Here is a 20275-nt window from a genome sequence, read left to right as displayed (position 1 = left end):
ATTCTCCTCTTTATTCTGCAGTTGGCAAATTTAATCCACTAGGCTAATGGATTGCAGATGGGGATGTCTAATTTAGAATGCAGTCCAGTGCAGAGTTATTCCTTTCTAATCCCTTCGACATCTAATGGGTTTAGCCTAAAGCAACCTTGCATAGGATTGCATGGTAAGAAAAGTGCCATTTAAACTTCTAACAACTTTAAACAAGTTAGCAGAATGTCATAAGAACATGTAAACAGTAGTCACATATTTCCAAAAAACAACAAATTGATTTCTAATGCAGGCTTGAAAGATAATTGCCCATTTTTGTTAATATTCCTCTGTTCATTTCATTTGGATCTGATGGTATTAATTAGAGTAATTCTATTCCTTGGCTTGGATCCACTGGAGCCTTTCAGAAGGGAACAGAATTTTGGGGAGTATTTTGGGAGGGAGAGGGGAGAAAGTTGTGCTCTGTGGGCAGAAATCTTTCTTTCTATGGAATTATTCCAGTGGATCCAAGCCATCATCATGTTTAAAGGTTTTTAATTAGTAATGGGAACAATATGAAACATAAAAAAATAATAATACAATGAACACCGAAAGTCTTCACAAAAGCCTGTTCTTTAGATTTTTAGCAACCTTCACAGTGGGAGGCATATGGATCCTCATGAAAGTTTCACATTGTCCACAAAATAAGGAGTAGCATCCCTCTCCAAACTTCCAAAAAGTCATTTGTTTTTAACATGGATCTGTGATGGAGCTCTTTTCTTCTCCATAGTGAGGCAGTTTCAAGTTAATGAAAATCTGAGAACAGCATTGAATTTTTTTTAATTGAGGAAAATTTACTTCCCCCCCAGAATATCCCAGACACGAAAATAAAACTTTTAATACAGAAGCATTAACTGTCCATCTTCAGTAATGTAATGTGTTGATATTTTTTAATTTCAACCGCTTGAGCAAGATGCCCTTTTGTTTGTGTGTGTGTGTGTGTGGGGGCTCCAGTCCCTAAACTGCTGGAATAATCTTTTAAAAAACCATGCAAGTGTTAGAGATGAGGCAACAGGCTTTAAAATTGGCGCTCAAATGTTGTGTTCACCAGTACTGCTCAAAGGAAGTTCTGCAGCCTAGCCAAGCAAAATCTTGAGGTTTTTCCACACAGATATCCCCCAGGAGGAACGATATACAGAATTCAGCTTATTAACTTCCTCACCCTTCATGTGCAGTGTTGGTCTTTTATTTAATTTTTTTCGGTCTCTAGTGAATGGAGCGCAATAGAGAAGGAAATGGGGGATGGGCTGCAGAGTGCCGGCCATCACATGGATGTGTAAGTATTGACTATTTGAGAGTTGATGGAAGCCAGATGGACAGTATTAGAAGAGGGTGGGGGTGGAGAGTAAGAGCTGGGGAAATGGTGTGTTTTGAAGAATAGCACTCTAGGCTGTGCAGCATTTCATTGACTTTAGGCTGGGGCTGCTTTAGAGTCTACTGCATTAAGTAGCCCAAGGAGTCCCTGATGATTTAAAGGGATTTCTTTTTTATTATTACTTTGAAACTGTAGGAGAGTTTGGCACACTTCCTGCATTTCCTTCAAGCTACTATGCCAGAAACTGGTAGAATAAAACCTAATGTGCTGCAGATCTGATACTCTCCATTTGTTTGGCAGCAGTAGATTTGCATGGTCTGTGAATTTATGGGCTTTGTTTTACAAACTCCCGTCTATTCGGTGCCTAAATCTTTTTTGCTTCTCTGGGGCACCTGAAGACTTAAGCCACTAGCATTCACCCTGGTAGCACTCTGGTAAATTAGAACAGAAATAAAACACTACAGAAAAGAGAAAAAATCCACCTGCAGCATTTGAATGATATTTTTGCAGGATTTGGTGGGCAAAATAAGATCCTTGCTTGACCTGTTTGCAGCATTTCTGAACCTTGCCAGACTAATATTGAGAACTTCTGTATTGATGGAGCTTGGGCAGGGGGCAGACATCTCAAGTCAATTTGAAGTAGTAGAAATGCCTGACTGGAAGGCCAATGATGAAAATGTTCTCAGAACATATACTCCAATTGCTCTTTTTTCAGTATGTAAAATGCTTTATGCCTTCCTTGGAAGCTCTCCCTTTTACTTTGTATTTTGTTAGTCATTTCTTTATTTTTAAAAGATTTAACATTTGCATAGGTGTATATTGCTATGCGATTACAAAGAGTAGGAACTTGAGGCATCTAAAATGTAACAATGATGCATTGACCTGGCTTGAGCTGCGAGCTGTACATGGCAACCAGTGGGGTTATTTCCTGTGAGCCTGTGTTGTAGTGGGGTATTTCTGGGCACCATTCTGGCTTTTTTGATCCGCTTATTTGCTTCGATGGGCCGATACTATAATCCCAAGAATGCAAGTTGTAGATACTTCAGGTAATAGTTTATATACTGTATTTATTTAAAATATTTATATACCCGCCTTTTTCCCAGGTACCCCAGGACCCAAGGTGGGTAACAATAATGTAAAAACAATACAGAACATTAAAACCTCAAAGCAAACATTAAAACCACACATTAAAAACAAGACTAAAAACAACATATGACCCAACCAGCAAGGGCATTCCTCCTTTGAGAGCCAGCATGGTGTAGTGGTTAAGAATGGCAGACTCTAATCTGAAGAACCGAGTTTGATTTCCCACTCTTTCACATGCAGGCTACTGGGCAATCTTGGGCTAGTCACAGTTCTGTCAGAACTCTCAGCCTTACCTACCTCACAAGGTGCCTGTTGTGGGAAGGGAAGGCGATTGTAAGCCGCTTTGAGACTCCTTATGGTAGAGAAAAGTGGGGTATAAAAAAACCAACTCTCTTCTTCTTCTTTTTCTTTGCTCAGACTGCCCCAAAAGCTTTCTGGAATTCTTGTTTTGTATTCTTGCTGGAAAGCCAGGAGGGTAGGAGGCCCCCTGACATCTTTCAGGGGGCTTTTTCAGATGCATGGTGGCAGTCACTGGAAATGTTTGTGCTCAGACAGTGGCAAAATGTGCCATAAACAGTGGAGGAACTGATGATCGACTTTGGTGAGAAGAGCAGAGCTGCCACAAGAGATCATGTAAGGAGAGGTAGTCCTTCAAGTATATGGGTACCAGGTCCTGGAAGCCTTTAAAGGTAAACATCAGTGCCTTGAATTGGACCTGGAAACTAATTGCCAGCCAGTGAAGTGCTCCCAGAACAGGAGTGATGAGGTCCTGCTAGCTAGTCCCAGATAATAGACAAGGTGCTGCATTTTGCACCAGCTGTAGCTTCTTCAAGGGCAGCCCCATGTAGAGCATATTACAACATATTAGACATGAGGTGTTTTTTCCTAACATGCAAATTCACAGTAAAGGCAAGGGTACAGTTGTCAGAATTCACAGTAAAGGCAAAGGTACAGTAGTCAGAGAGTTACCAGCATAATTCTGAAACAACCATTTTCAGTTGATGAATTCTGGCCCACAATTGGGTGACCATCTTATCTGTGATAGAAACCAAGTCTTTTTTAAAAATATATATCTTAATGTGTGTTTTTAATATCCCAATGTGTTGGCCTTTGCATCTGTATGGTGTTGTGACAGGAAGTGCTAGGTTAAGTCTTACTCTGCTTCCTTTCCTTGTCTCTGGTAGGGACTCTGTGAACAGTGGTTGTCTTTTGTTGGTGGACAGGTAAGCAGTCATGGGGATGGAAAGGCTGTGATATTGATACTAGCAGCTATTGAATAGTGAAAGTTCAAATTCCTAGCCTTGAAGCTGTGGGCACTGATGTGGAAGTATGGAAATCCCATTTGCCCCAGGTAAAAGAGCCCTGTTATTCATTTTTACCATAATCTACTGCCACTCCATTACCCCTCCGTTGATGAGGGTGATGAAGATTTTGTCTGTCATACTCAGCCATTTGTCAATGGCGAGAAAGAAAGATTGGCCCTAATCTCCAACTTCCTGCTGTATTTTGCGTTTTCTTCTTTTCCAAGAAGGATTTCCTAAGTACCCTTTTCCAATATGTGCTGAAATGAACACAAGACAATTTGTGTGTATGTTTTAAGTGCTGTCAAGTTGCTTCTGACTTATGGTGACCCTATGAATTAATGACTTCCAAAACATTCCATCATTAACAGCCTTTTCCAGGTCTTGCAAACTGAGGGCCGGGGCTTTCTTTATTGAATCAATCCATCTCATGTTGGGTCTTCCTCTTTTCCTGCTGCCTTCAACTTTACTAGCATTATTGTCTTTTCCAATAAGTCTTGTAGTCTCATAATGTGACCAAAGTATGATAGCCTCAATTTAGTCGTTTTAGCTTCTAGGAAGAGTTCAGGCTTGATTTGATGTGGAACCCACTGATTTGTCTTTTTTGCTGTCCACAGTATCAGCAAAACTCTCCTTCAACACCACATTTCAAAGGAATCAACTTTCTTCCTGTCAGCTTTCTTCATTGTCCATCTTTCAAACCCATATATAGTAACAGGGAATACTGTAGTATAAATTATCTTGAATTTGGCCACCAGTGATGCATTGTTAAGAACCTTTTCTATCTCTTTCATAGCTGCCCTTCCCAGTCTCAATCTCCTTCTGATTTCTTGGTTGCAGTCTTCCTTTTGGTTGATGATGGAGCCAAGGAATAGAAAATCTTTTAACAATTTCAGCTTCTTTGTCATCAACCTTAAAATTGTGTAATTCCCCAGTAGTCATTACTTTTGTCTTCTTGATGTGCAACTGTAATCCTGCATTGCCACTTCCTGCTTTAACCTTCATCAGGAGTCATTTCACTGTTTTCTGCCAGTAATATGGTGCCACCTGTATATCTCAAATTGTTAATGTTCCTTCCACCAATTTTGACTCACCATCTAAATCCAATCCAACTTTCCTTATGATATGTTCTGCATATAGATTGAAGAGATATGGATATAAAATACATCCTTCTGACACCTCTGCAAATTGGAAACCATTCTGTTCCTCCATATTTGGTCCTAACAATAACCTCTTGTCCAAAGTACAGGTTGTACCTTAAAACAATCCGGTGTTGTGGCACACTCATTTCTTTTAAAATGAGCCATAACTTTTCATGAAGGGAACTGCTATCTTTGCGTCTCTTTGGTATGATTCTTCAGTGTATTATTCCCATCTTTTCATTATTTTGTCCTGTTAATGTATTTCCTTGTTGATCTTTCAGTATGCCTAACCATCTTTTGATTTCTTGGATCTTGTGGAACAGATCTCTTGTTCTTTTTTGTTCTTTTCTATTTCTTTACACTGGTTGTTTTAATAGTTCTCTTTGTCTTTGTGTGCAAGTTGCGGGAATGCTGCATTTAGACTTCTGATTCTTTTACTTTCTGCTGTTTGTGCCTCTTTAACAATTTTTAAAGAATTTCATCAGCTATCCATCACGGTTTTTCATTTCTTTTGGCTACAGGAATAGTCTTTGCACATTCTTCCTTGATAATATATCTGGTTTCACCCCATGGTTCTTCTGGATCCTGTTCACTTGAACTAAGTAATGCAAATCTGTTCTTTACATGGTCTTTAAAATCCTCAGAAATGTTGTTTGTATTTTGGCACTATGAATGTTTTGGTGGTTTTCTTCACCTTTCTTTTAATTTTTGATATTAACGATTTATAGTCTGTACCACAATTGGCTCCTGCTCTTGTTTTTAGCAGAGAGAATAGAGCTTCTCTATCTTTTGTTTCTGATTATGTAATCTATTTGATTTCTACATTGGCCATCTGGTAATGTCCATTTTACAACTGTCTAATCGGTTGCCTGAAACATGTGGTCACAATGAATAAATTGTTGTCTTCACAGAATTCTATAAGTTGCTCTCCTGCTTCATTGCTCCTAGCTCACATCTGCCAAACAATATTTGATTCTTTTTTCTTTCTTAATTTTGCGTTCTAGTTACCTATGATTATCAGCATGATTAGGTGTGTGATCAATTTGTTCCTGGACACTTGTGCAAAAGCTTTCAGTTTCTTCCTCATCTGTATTGGGAATGTAAATTGGAATGATGGTTATGCTAGGCTTTCCATGAAGTCTGTTTGATATTAGTCGGTCAGACTTTGCAATATAGCCCCTGACTGCCTGTGCTACATCTAGCCCCACTATTAGAACTACTCGTTTTCTTCTGTGTTTGTCATTTCTAGATCAAAATACTTTGTAATTTTAACATCCTAATCTAGTCCATATTAGTTCACTCATTTCCAGGACTGCAGTGTATAAACGTTGTATTTCTCGTTTTACGATTTTGAGTTTACCTTGATTCATACTTCTCACGTTCTGTGTTCCTATTATATGCATTGAACAGCTATGGACTTTCCTTTTTCATCCATTCACGTCAACAACTGAATGTCCTTTCAGCTTTAGTCCAGTTGGGTTATTAAGAATAGCACTATTTGTAGTCAACTCTTCCCTAGTAGCTGATTGAGTGTCATCCAACCTAGGGGTTCCAACTTCCAGCACTATATCTTTTTTCTTGGATTGTCTCATCATAGGATTTTTAAGGTAAGAGATGGTCAGAAGTGGTTTACCATTACCTTCTTCTGCACAGTGCTAACCAGGGTTAGCTGAAGTGGCACTGCCGTTGTCTATGAAAGATCTTCCGCCTGTGTCACCTTTCACGGCTGTCGCTGCCCAGTAGCAAGGATTCCTCTGCCCCTATCATAATTGGAACTGTCCATTCTCTTCTGCTGGTGTGGTTGTTGATTCCTGAAGGGGGTGAATGCATTTTAGTCTGGTGTCTCAGCTGTGAGCACTCCACCTTGAGTGACTCTGCTAGGAGTTTAGCTTCTTGACAGAGTCTAAACTCCTTATGGGATTGCTCCCAGCTTTGCTGACATACACAAACTCCCTCACCATGTTAAGACAATGTATACCCTACAGCTACTACTGTTGCTGCTAAAAATGTAGTTTGTCTTTTTTGGTAGTGAATGGGCTTTATTCTGCTGCTGAAAGACAGAGAGAAATAACCATAAAAATGAACAGAAAATGGTATTCAGAAGAAGACTGGATAAAAAGATTGACAAGAGAAGGGGGAAAAAGAAGGAACGAATTATTGACAGAAAAATAGTTTGGCTGATGGAAAGCAGGAGACAAAGAATGAAGGGGGGCTTAACAGGGGGAGAGGAAGGGAGATGGACAAATTGAGAATGTGCTTGTGTGAAAAGGAGAACGTGGGAGGGGGAGTTGAGCAGGGGGAAAACAGGAATATAAAGTACAGTTACAAGTGAATTTCAGGACAGTTAAAGCTTACTGAGGAACGTACTGGTTCAATGTAGGACACTTCTAGTAGCCCACGTCCTTTTGTTGGGTTGATAATAAACAACCTTATTTGAACAAGGTAAAAATACTAACTTTTCATGGACAACCGGGCAGTAAACTTTAGCAGGTCATGGCTTACGTTGTTACCTCAAACGTATAAAATATTGTTTGTTCTTAAAGAAAACAGAATATATAGAAGCTATTACCGTCTTACAAAAATATAGGGTTTTTTTGCAACAGCAATAGGCTTGAAGGTTGTTTATTTTTATTCAGTTTATCGCTGTCCTCCCACCCAGCCCACTTTCTGGCCCACCAAAGTGCCATAGGCTCCTGCACATAACAAAACCTTGCCTATCTAGATCAGGTCATCGTGTTCTGTATTGTAATCAAGACTTTATTTTGTTTCCACTGCTCTTTTGGCTGAGGTGCTAACATCCTAATTGATTTATTATGTAGATTTATTAAGCTATAGGAATTGACTCTTTTTTGTTTTTGTTTTGAAGGAGTTAGAAAGCGCTCCTATTTTAGTTTCTTTTGTTCTGAGGGAGTTAAAAGCTCCTATTTTAGTCATCTTCTGCTCTCATGAAGAAAATAAGCAATGTTCTATAGTCTTAAATTAATATATTCGTTAAAGACTGAACTTTCGCCCTCAGTATCAGCATACCTTTCTTAAGTTTATTAGAAAACTTTCCTTATAGATATGTATAACATTCATTTTGTATAGAATGAGATTGAAATCAGATCACTTTGTAACAGTATAGAGTTATTTAAATCAGTGATTTAACTAAATCATTAATTTAAATCCATTCTCCTCCTTTGTAGTTGCTTGTATTTCCTAAACAAGCATGAGGTGGCTTTAACAAAACAAGTGAAAAGTTGATGGCTCAACAGTACCATCAAATTTTGGGAGCCTGTTTCTCTACTGTCATATTTTTCTAGGTACGCAGCTTCTATTGATGACATACTAGAAGAGGAAGAACATTATGCAGACCAGCTGAAAGAATATCTCTTCTATGCAGAAGCTCTTAGGTAAGCATATAATATATAATACCTTATGCGATAATTCTGATGTTGTATAAATGTTCCAATAGGCCACATTTGTAAACTGTTTTCCAAGATTCTGTATCACTTATATATAACTTACAAAAGTAAATGGGCATTGCACTAGAAATGTGGATTCAAAGGCCTTCTCTTCTGTGGAATCTTTGAGCAAGTCAGCTTCTCATTTGTACAGTATAATAATGGCAGTTGTCCTGAGACTTTATAGCTTACTGTATCCTAAACAGCTGTCCATTATGCTGCTAATTTTTATTAGGTGAATTGGATTTTTCAAATGTTCTGCATATTTATCTAACTGTACATTTTGGACAATGTGAACAATTATGATCATGTATGGAGGAATCCGCCCTGACCTGGATGGCCCAGGCTAGTCAGATCTCAGAAGGGTCAGTCCTGGCTAGTACTTGGATGGGAGACCACCAAGGAATATCAAGGTTGCTATGAAGAGGAGGGCAACTGCAAACCACCTCTATTAGTCTCTTGCCTTGAAAACCCTACAGGGTTACCGTATGTTGGCTGGGACTTCACCTCATTTTACACACACACATGGAGGAATCCAGTAAACAGGTTACCTAATCTTCTTGATTCTGTGCTTGGAGAGATTTGGCTCTCCAACCATCATTGATTGGATATTTTGATTTTATATTTATCAAATGTAAGCAGCCATGTGGTTATATTAGAAAATATACAAGAGCAACAATAACAGAATACTTACTAGGAACAAATTAAGAGTGAGCAAGTTCTGAAAGCTAGATGTAAAGCAAATAAACATAAATTTGTTTTATTGCTTTGCTTTATAAATACATTCCTGGATACTAATACGTAAGCTACCTTGAACCTCACTTTGGAGGGGACTATATATAAATATTTTAAATACATTCAAAGGGGGTGAGGTAGAAAAGATGTTCCTGGACGTAAAAAGTCCTAGTCTACCATTCTAAGCAGCATTGTATCGTTTTAAATAGTAAAAAAGAAAAGACTGTAAAGAGCCATCCAAAGGCTTTAGTTTGGTATAATCCTGTATAGAAAATGACTAACATATGAAAAACAGGATGAAAGAAGGGCAGCACGGCCTAAATTCTGGGAGCATTCCTCCTTTACCAGCATGGTGTAGTGGTTGAGAGTGGTGGACTCTAATCTGGTGAACCAGGTATGATTTCCCCACTCCTCCACATGAAGCTAGCTGGGTGACCTTGGGCTAGTCACAGCTCTCTTAGAGCACTCTCAGCCCCACCTACCTCACAGGGTGTCTGTTGTGGGGAGGGGAAGGGGGAGGTGGTTGTAAGCCACTCCTTAAAGGTAGAGAAAAGCGGGGTATAAAAACCAACTCTTCTTCTTTGATTTCAACAATGAAACTGTAATTTAATCAAATCTGCTACCTATTGATAGATTTTTTTGATCCTAGGACATCTGTTATTTCTGTACCATGTGGAGAACTGGCTGTTGTAGAAGTGGTTCTCATATTCCCACTTGAAACTTTCTGAATTAAAGCCTGGGATGTATCTCTATAAAAATACTAGCAATTTAAAGATTCAGAAATTGTGGCTTAGTATTATTAACGAATCACGTTCCGTAGCATTTTTATTGTGTCAGGACTGCATTAATGATGGGGTTATTTAATTCAGCTACAGTGAGGGGAAAAAGTATTTGATCCCCTGCTAAATTTGCCTGTTTGCCCTCTGACGAAGAAATGACCAGTCTATAATTTTAATGGTAGGTCTATTGTAGCTGTGAGAGACAGAATAACAACAGGAAAACCCCAGAAGACAAAAGTCAGAGATTGATGTGCATTATAATGAGTGAAATAAGTATTTGATCCCCTATCAACCAGCCAGATTCAATCCCCTATCAATCAGCCAGATGTCAGGCTACCTGGTATCTTCACTGTATGTAACGAGCTGAGATTAGAAGCACCTGCTGTAAGGGAGAGGTCTTACCTGTAATCCCAGCTCGTTACAGTACCTGTTCAAAAGACACCTGTCGACAGAAGCAATCAATCCATCAGATTCCAAACTAGCCACCCTGACCAAGACCAAAAAGCTGTCCAAGGATGTCAAGGACAAGATTGTAGACCTGCACAAGGCTGAACTGGGCTACAAGACTATTGCCAAGCAGCTTGGTGAGAAGGTGACAACAGTTGGTGCAGTAATTTGCAAATGGAAGAAACACAAAATAACTGTCAACCTCCCTCGGTCTGGGGCTCCATGTAAGATCTCCTCTCGTGGAGTTGCAGTGATCATGAGAATGGTGATGAAGCAGCCCAGAACTACATGGGGGGAACTTGTCAATGATCTCAGGGCAGCTGGGACCATAGTCACCATGAAAACAGTTGGTAACGCACTACGCCGTGAAGGACTGAGATCTTGCAGAGCCCGCAAGGTCCCCTTGTTCAAGACAGCACATGTACAGGCCCGTCTACAGTTTGCCAATGCACATCTGAATGACCCAGAGGAGAACTGGGTGAAAGTGTTGTGGTCAGATGAGACCAAAATCGAGCTCTTTGGCATCAACTCAACTTGCTGTCGTAGGCTTTCACGGTCAGAGTTCATTGGTTCTTGTAGGTTATCCGGGCTGTGTAACCGTGGTCTTGGAATTTTCTTTCCTGACGTTTCGCCAGCCACTGTGGCAGACATCTTCAGAGTAGTAACACTGAAGGACAGTGTGTTTGCTGTGTTTGGAGGAGGAGGAGGAATGCTGCCTACGACCTAAGAACACCATCCCCACCGTCAAACATGGAGGGGGACATATTATGCTTTGGGGGTGTTTTTCTGCTAAGGGGATAAGATACCTTCACCGCATCGAAGGGACGATGGACGGGACCATGTATCGTCAAATCTTGGGTGAGCACCTCCTTCCCTCAGCCAGGGCATTGAAAATGGGTCGAGGATGGGTATTCCAGCATGACAATGACCCAAAACACACGGCCAAGGCAACAAAGGAGTGGCTCCAGAAGAAGCACATTAAGGTCCTGGAGTGGCCTAGCCAGTCTCCAGACCTTAATGCCATCGAAAATCTGTGGAGGGAGCTGAAGGTTCGAGTAGCTACACATCAGCCTCGAAATCTTACTGACTTGAAGAGGATCTGCAAAGAGGAGTGGGACAAAATACCTCCTGAGATGTGTGCAAACCTGGTGGCCACCTACAAGAAACGTCTGACCTCTGTAATTGCCAACAGGGGTTTTGCCACCAAATACTAAGTCATCTTTTGCAAAGAGATCAAATACTTATTTCACTCATTATAATGCACATCAATCTCTGACTTTTGTCTTCTGGGTTTCTGGGGTTTTTCCTGTTGTTATTCTGTCTCTCACAGCTACAATAGACCTACCATTAAAATTATGGACTGGTCATTTCCTCGTCAGAGGGCAAACGGGCAAATTCAGCAGGGGATCAAATACTTTTTCCCTCACTGTAGATGAGTTTCTCAGGATGAAGGTCTGATACAAAACAAACAAACAAAAAAACAATCCTTGATTTTTAAGACCATAATGAGCAGAGTTTTTCATGGCAAAGCTTTTATTTCATTTATTGTTTTCAGGGCAGTTTGCAGGAAGCATGAACTTCTGCAGTATGAGTTGGAAACAACTGCACAGGATCTGACATCGAAGAAGCAGCAGTGTGAGGAATTGGCAACAGGAGTAAGCTTGGTCCCACCCCTCCTATAGTCACCAAGATTTAGAATTATAGGCAACCAGGTTCTTAACCTAAATTATATTAATATATAATTTGCTGACAAGAGGTTGGCGACAAGTCTTGCAAAAATTGTGTCTCAGAATGTGGAATCTTGTGCAGTTTCTCCAGTCTGAGCCCACTGATTTTAAATGGGGCTTAGACTGGAGCAGTACTGCACAGGATTGCACTGTGACTTAGTTCTCAGTGACTTGTGCTGTCAGTGTCAAACTTCTTTTTGGAAGTATTAGTTTCTGTGCATCTGTATTGACCAGAAAGACATTTAGCATGCTGCTGGCAAAAGTGCAATTTTTGAACTGTGGAGAGGAATAATTCTTTTCGTTTTTAAAAACTGAAAGGATTTTAGTATGATTTAATTTGTTCAGTGGCTTGGAAGCCAGCCAGAGGAATTTGAATGGAAAGGGAGTGCAGTGTATCACATGATATGGAGAGATTAATTTGAATAGTTATGCCATATACACTACACACAAGTTCTTATTATTTACAAACCTGCTTGACATCAAACAGGGTTTGACAAATTTTCCGCAGATTTAGGAGCCAGCCCAAAAATTCAGAATCCAGACTCTTCCATAACAAATACAATATTTTCATTGTCATGTATGCTGCCTCAAACTGATCTCTAGAGAGAGGATATATGCATTTACTGGAATTCACTTCACAAGCAAAATCTTACACCAGGTTTTGACTGCATACATGTTCAGAAAAATGGAAAGAAGATTAGATCCCAGGGTAAACTGCTCAAGCCATGGTTTCTATGCCCAGGGATATCTTGAATATGGAGTTTTCTTATGTTTCCCCACCAGTAGTTTTAAAATAGGACCCACCCACTAGTAACTTTGCCATCTTTGTGCACTAGACTCAAGTCTGCCCACATAAAGGTTTCAAAACAATTTTCCCTACCTCAGGTTCTGATATTCTGACCCATGTACATTTGCTTTGTGACAGTTTATATATAATGCTCGGAGAGCTGCATTTGCTTATTTTTCTGAAGTAGAGGGTTATGCCAACTTTGCAATAGATAATTTCCAGCATTAGTATTGTTGCTTTGGTATAGTTACTACAAACTAATCCGTGTATTCTGGTGGTATTAGAAGCATGGAGATGCACTTTTGTGTAATAGCCCCTTTGTGTCTACCTTCTTCTTCACCCTTTGACAGTTCCCCCTTCAGTACTTGGAAAGGGAAGATGTTTTAACCACTTCCAGACGTTGCTCATTTTGCTTATATGGCAGGCATTAACAAATACACACACAAAGGTCGACTGCAGAGTGGCAAGTGCATGTATAAAGCAGTCTCACAGGCAAAGTACATATTAATGTTTGCAGGCCTGTAACAAATCCTACTTGGTTTTTTTTTTAAAGAAAATATTTCCTTTGGAGGCTTATGTTTTGAGTGGAAAGGGGATGTGTGAGTGCATGTACTTAAATCCTTTATTTATTATTCAGTGATTTTTACTCAGTGGTACAGAGTCTTCTCAGGATAAATGCAATTACTTGGTATGACTGACTCTCTACCTTTTTGACTGCTGACAGTCTTGTGTCTCTCCTTGTCCATGTTCCCTTGCTCTGCCTTTTTCAAAAGGGCTTTGCCACGAGTAGGAACTGCTGGATTATTGAGCAGAGCCCAGTTTTTATTAGGGCTATGGTGTGGGGGAGGAGGGGCTCCTGTCTCCCCCAGCCATTTCCCCAGCCTTAAATGGCCCCAGGGAGGCATTATTTCCCTCATCAGGAAGCTGCATGTGCACTGATTGGTTACATGCGCAGTTCTGCCCCCAATGTGGCAAATTACCCACCACCACCACTAGGGATGTTTCAGATCGGGAAGCAGCACAGGGGGTGGCAGAATCCCCTTCTCCACCTGTGCCAGGTCCCAATCCAAATCAACCCCCTGCTAGGCTTTTGAACTGAGTTCCCACAGAGAGCTTGCAGCTGTTGTAAGTCCCTGTGGCGATCATGTTGTACATGTGAAGAGTAGTTCGGCCCTTAGAGTAGTTTGGAGAGCTGCCTTTGCTTATTTTTCGAGATGGAGCGCTACTAAAGAAGGGGGCTGGCAGCTCCAAACCAGCTTCTTAAGCAGCACTTCAACCCTGCCTGTGAGGAACAGCTCCAAGGGACTGAAGAGAAACTGTAGGCTCCACAGAGTTGTCAAAGCACCATGGCGCCTAGCGATTAGATTGGTCAAGGCCTGGCATACAGTAGACATGTGAGTGGATGACTGGTGGTGGTGAATTGGAGAGTTGGTGATTTGACTCAGACTAGGAAAGGGAAGATAATGGGTTTGATATTTATGAACAACGTTTAAAAACAATCCATCATGAAAGGAGTGATAAAAATGATGACCTAAGCCAAAGGAAATGATAAAATATTGTAATCTGCCTTGGCTCTAGGGCATTGTGTTTTTAAAAACAACCACCAAGCGTTACGCGTTCAGTCCTGCACACAGTTATACTGATTGTCACCCACTTGAAAAATATGGGAATACCTAACTGTTCAAGGTTGCAACTTAAATTCCCATTGCTAATGACAATAGAAAGTTATGAGCCTTGGTGTTTAGGTTCAGTCATGGTTTAATCATCTGTAACACGCCATATTGAACTTGTTTTTGCTTTAGGGTTTAATTTTGGCATCCCTGTCACATTTTTTGTGCATGTTTTGAAACAGATACTTCATATATGTATATGGGCATTTCTTTTCCAGGAAGAGAAGAAAAAAAATGTATTTATTGTGGTTTTATTTTAGACTGTGAGAACATTCTCCTTGAAAGGAATGACCAGTAAGCTTTTTGGTCAAGAAACTCCCGAACAAAGAGAAGCAAAGATAAAAGTGTTAGAAGAACAGATACATGAAGGAGAAGAACAGCTCAAAGCAAAGAACGTAGAAAGCCGGTAACTGTTGATTTTGTTTATTACTTTTAACAGCCTATATTTTCTTTAGAGTCAGTGGCTTGGAGTCAACTAAAAATCTCCTCTGACAGAAGAATGGAATATGATTTCTTCCCTGTCCTACTGCAGCCCAAAATGCTGCAGCCCCTGAAAAGCTGCTCCTACAGAACAGGATCTTCAAGGGGACAACATGAAGGGAGAGCTGGAAGTCAGCTGTTGGAGGGGAGAATCAGCTAACCTTAACCCCCAGGTGCACAGAAATGATAGATAGGATCCCATCCAATGTCAGCATAAGCTCTTTTTGTGCTGTAAGCATTTTTATTATATTTCTTGTGTTTGCGAGATGTTTTACACAGCTTTCCTATCAATTGCAAGAACACCACATTATTGGCTCCTGCACTGAGAATGAAAACTGGTGACTTTCATATTTACAGATGTACCTGTGTCTTTGGTGTATTATATTTAGGTAGCAAAATATTTAGCAGGCTGTCTGTAGATGGTTTCTTGGTAGTGCTATTGAAGATAGATTCTTTCACTCTAGAAAAATCCAGTTAATGAAAATGTCCATTGAATTTTCACATAAAATATAGGCAGTGTCAATTAATACTTAGATCCAGGCTCCTTCTGGATCAGTAAGTCTTGCTGAAAAATAAGCACTGACATTACCAACTAGGTGTAAGAACAGAATATCTTTTATTATTTCATATTCTCTGCGTAGGAAGTACAGCTTTGTATTCAGGGCTTATGTATGCACCATTCTAAAAATACTGACATTTGAAATCGGATTCTATAGAAAGAAGTAGAATTCTCTGTAACCCGCAGAAATTATGTAAATAAGTGTGTTGTGTATTTTTATGAAGAGGATTCTTGTGGCACCTTAAAGACAAGTTAAAATACAATGAAACACAAATGAGTAAATAACAGACATAAAGTCAGTTGGTAATAACAAACAAGATGAGCCCCGTGGCGCAGAGTGGTAAGCTGCAGTACTGCGGTCCAAGCTCTGCTCACGACCTGAGTTCAATCCCAACGGTTTCAAGTAGCCGGCTCCAGGTTGACTCAGCCTTCCATCCTTCTGAGGTCGGTCAAATGAGTACCCAGTTTGCTGGGGGTAAAGGCAAACCACCCCGCAAACAAAGTGCCTAGTAAAAGTCAGGATGTGATGTCACCCCATGGGTCAGGAATGACCCGGTGCTTGCACAGGAGACTGTTACCTTTACTTAATAACAGACAGCATCAAATAGTAATTAGGGACCTAACAGAGGATAAAACAAGGATCACACAGAATATTTAACAACAACATCAAAGATAGAACCCTGAAGCAGCAAAAACATTTTTTTTAAAATCAACCTCAAAAGCCTGGGAGAAAGTAATTTTTTCTTGCCTGCCACCTCAAACTAAGCAGGTTCTGAATCTCTGTTAAAAGAGAGTTTCAAAGGTGAGGCACCAACATAGAGCAGGCCCTGGAATATAGTGAAGGTTCTTTCCAGAAGAGCATAATCATTGAGTTTTCCTGGTCCCAGACAGTTCAGAGCTATAAAGATATTAACCAGCATGCTGACAGCATTTGATCTCTATGTCCTGTGCCAGTCACAAACCTTACAGCTACACTTCACAGTATTTGAAACTTCCGGATAATATTCTGGGTTGGCCCTACATAGGGAGTATTGCAATAATCTTTAAAGGGCCACTGGACTTCTGCTTTCTCCCCCCCTTTTGTTTTTGCTGCAAGACTAACATAGCTGCCCCTCTGAAATTATGGGAAGGAAATGTTTTAAGTTTGCAGATTACAGGGAGAGAAATACTTTTTTGAAATATTTAGACACCGAGGAAGCAAGTGGCTCAAATCACCACCAGAGCTTTGAATCATGAAACAAGCCAAACACTGTTAGAAGACATTTTATCTTAATTTTAATTCTACATCCCAAACATTTTAGCTTAGTATGTCACGTTGGAAGAGGAATGTAAGTAAAGTAACCTCAGTTTAAGTACATAAAGAACTTGTAACCTCCCATACTATTATATTTTCTTAGCTTACTCTTTGGGTTTCAGCTGTTCATCTGGTAAGGTTCAGAAGATGTTGCTTGGGCTTACAGCAGTATGAAACTTGCATGTTCTGCTTTCATTAATTTGTCTTCAATTAATTTCAGAGACTTTGTCAAAAGTGCCTGGGCTGATATTGAACGCTTCAAAGAGCAAAAGAACCATGACTTGAAAGAGGCCCTCATAAGTTATGCTGTGATGCAGATCAGTATGTGCAAAAAGGTATGTCTGTTGGACAGGTATGTTTAACAGGGAAACCAAGTTTATCTCAGGATAATACCAGTCTCCTTGGGAAGAAGCATCAGGGTGCTCCTCAGCTACTGCCTGTTAATGCATTGAAGGCGTGGGATACATTTGATTCATTTTAAGCTTATGACATGCATTACATAGTGTATGTGTTTATTTATCTGCCCTTCTGCCGTTGTAAGGACACTAAGGCAGTTATCAAATTAAAACATACATAATAAAATCACATTTTAAAACCAGCAAAAAAGCACATCATTAAAACAGTTAGAACCAGAGATAAAATACACAACATAAACACAACAATTAAAACATTGTGCATAGAACACTGAGCGAACACCAAATGAAACAAAAGAGTCTCCACCTGCTGGTGGAAGATGCAGCAGAAAGGGACAGACTAATTTCTCTGAGGAAAGAGTTTTAGTGTTTTGGTGTCATGACCAGGAAGGCCCTCTCCTGGGTTTTTATTCACCTAGTCTCAAAAGGCAGGAACATCCAAGGAAGGTCCTCTGAGGATGACTGCAGTGGTAGAAAACAGTAGGAGTCCAGTAGCACCTTAAAAACTAACAAAATTTCTGGTAGGGTATGAGCTTTTGTGAGCCACAGCTCACTTCTTCAGATGCAGCTAGAATGTGATTCCATCTATCCTTAAGGAGAGACAAATGAATTAGACACACAATGGTAATGAACAGAACAGATTTTTATTACGGCATTGCCATTCTAAGAATACTTGATAAAATTGTCCACCGTTCACAATTGTGCATTAATTTAAAATACAAATCCATCAAGTTAGATTTTACTTATACCCCTAATTTAAAATTAGACCCATCCTTGAGGAAACCTTTGAAAGGTGAACTTTGAAAGCTGTTGCACAGAACCTAGCTGTGGCTAAGGTAACCTGTTCTTTTTCTCCCTCCAGAAGTGTCTGCAATATATCTGATTCTATGGGCTCTCTAGGGCCCTTCAGCGAAGGGAGAATGTACTTGGTACGCGCCTCTTCATACCAAGGACCTCTTAATAGCACATGAGCCACTGTTTCCATTTCTCCAATTTCACACGGGCAATGTCTGTCACTTATTGGGGTCCTTTTAAAGCTCCTCTCTACCATTGCTGAGGGGAGAGCTTGAAAGCGGGTCAGTGTGAAGGCTCTCCTAAGATTTGGACAGTCTAACTAGTACAATGGAAATGTAAAAAGCAATAAATGACATTAACAGGCATGATTGGATTAGGTGTGATATGCAGAGGGATAGTAGGTGTGGAGAAGTCAGCATTGGTAATGAGACAGGAATCCCAGATCTCTATTAAGTCCCAGAGAATGCATAATCTTGAGCTTCATTATTAGTTGTAATTCAGCAGTCTCTCTTTCTAATCTCCTTTTGAAATCCCTTTGTAAGAAATTTGTTACTTTTAAATCAGCAACCGAATGTCCTGGAAGGTTAAAATGCTCCCCCACTGGTTTCTGAATGTTGTGGTTTCTGATGTCAGACTTATGTCGATTCAGTCTTTGTCGCAGGGACTGGCCTGTTTATCCAGTGTAGAGGGTGGAAGGGCAATGCTGGCATGTAATGGCATAAATCATGTTAGAAGATGAACAGGAGTATGAACTATTTTACCTAGTTGATAATAGCACACATATTTTATATGGGAGACATATACAGCCTAGTATAACAACTTGTAGACAATCTAACCAGATGTTTGTATAATTGGAAATATACTATACAACCTACATACATGCCTGGTCTGATATATAATTGTCTGTATATGTTTATATATTTGTAAATATGTGTGTATGTTTTACATGGGTATCAATTGACCACTGAGGATGGCCAAATAGGCCGAAACGCGTCTGGCATATGGTTACAGTATATCAACCTAGGATATGCCATTTTGCTGTTTTAACGATATTTTAAAATAACTTTTATCCTGACATAGCGCCTTAAATAAATTATATTTTCTTTATCTATTTATTTATCCCACCCTACCGTGGGTACCCAGTTTGGATGGAAAATAATACATGATTGTCAATAGTCAGTTTTATTCAACTACCTAATTGAAGGTTCAGCTCAAATATTTTCTCTTTATTTTGTTAATTAAAGGGAATTCAAGTTTGGACTAATGCAAAAGAATGTTTCGGCAAGATGTGATGTATGGAACTGAGTCCCTCTTGGTGAAGTGCTGCAGAACAGAAGCACAAGTGCATGAACATGGATATTAAGTTGCTACATTATTAAACCATGGCACCAGTGTAGTTGTGAAAGTAGGGCACAAAGAATCGGTCTCTGTTCCTGGATGGCCACCTTGTGGCTTGTTTTGCATGCAGTAGCAAACTGAACATTGTAACTCTCTCAAAGTAAGGTGGTAGGGGAGGATCCAAGTTGGCTCCAATGAATCACACACAACTAAACTGTTCACCATACTTAGGCTCTTGAGCCATCAATCTTTGCACTGTATAAATCATTTCCAGATCCCCCTTCATTCATTTGTGTTTCACATGTGTAATGCTACAATAGTTGTTGCTGTATTTTTCCTGTCTCCCTCCCCCCCTCCCCCAAATTTGTGGCACAAAATTGTATTTTCAAAGTTTCAACCATTTCCATAACTCGTTCAATGCGTTATATTTCTGTGAAGAAATTTTGTTTTTCTAAAGGTTAGCTTAATCTTTGTATCAAATTTTTGAATATTTGATACCCTTTACAATAAGGACATTCTGTACAGTACTTTCAATGTGATGTTTCTGTGCTAGAAATTTAAAACTGATAGGACTCCCTTTTGAGAATTTTTATACTTGCCAGCACACAAGGCTGCATAATTAGCAAGCAGATACTGTTACTGACCTCAGTAAGAATGTTTAAAACCAGCTTTAAATTTACTCTGCAGCATCCATTACATTTAGGAGTATTTGGTTCTGTATTGATAGTTATCTTTAAGTCGATTATACTGAACTTTAAAATGTGCCTATTTAGCACTAAAAGAGGTGGTTTCCAGAACGGTACTATGAATCTGGCATGGTTTTGGTTTGTGCTTGCAGCAACATACATCTGAATTCTATTTACATGTCTTAGCATTAATTTTGTTTAGGTAACTTGTTTCATCTGCATTGTTTACAAAGGAAATGAATAGAATGGAT

General features: G+C 39.7%; 1 protein-coding gene across 1 annotated transcript in view; it reads left to right on the top strand.

Moving 5' to 3' along the window:
• The window catches only part of SNX4 (sorting nexin 4), a 46991-nt gene extending 27375 nt beyond the window's left edge, over positions 1 to 19616 (top strand). Inside the window, exons 9-14 of the mRNA XM_056861137.1 lie at positions 1238 to 1303; positions 8174 to 8263; positions 11831 to 11930; positions 14720 to 14865; positions 17013 to 17127; positions 19245 to 19616. Coding sequence (XP_056717115.1) covers positions 1238 to 1303; positions 8174 to 8263; positions 11831 to 11930; positions 14720 to 14865; positions 17013 to 17127; positions 19245 to 19292 — 565 coding nt within the window. The 3' untranslated portion in view covers positions 19293 to 19616. The remainder of the gene's footprint in view (positions 1 to 1237; positions 1304 to 8173; positions 8264 to 11830; positions 11931 to 14719; positions 14866 to 17012; positions 17128 to 19244) is intronic.
• Positions 19617 to 20275: the final 659 nt, after the last annotated feature.

This window comes from Euleptes europaea, chromosome 15, assembly GCF_029931775.1.
Source record: "Euleptes europaea isolate rEulEur1 chromosome 15, rEulEur1.hap1, whole genome shotgun sequence".
NCBI lineage: Eukaryota > Metazoa > Chordata > Lepidosauria > Squamata > Sphaerodactylidae > Euleptes > Euleptes europaea.
This window is presented reverse-complemented; position numbering and strand designations above follow the sequence as displayed.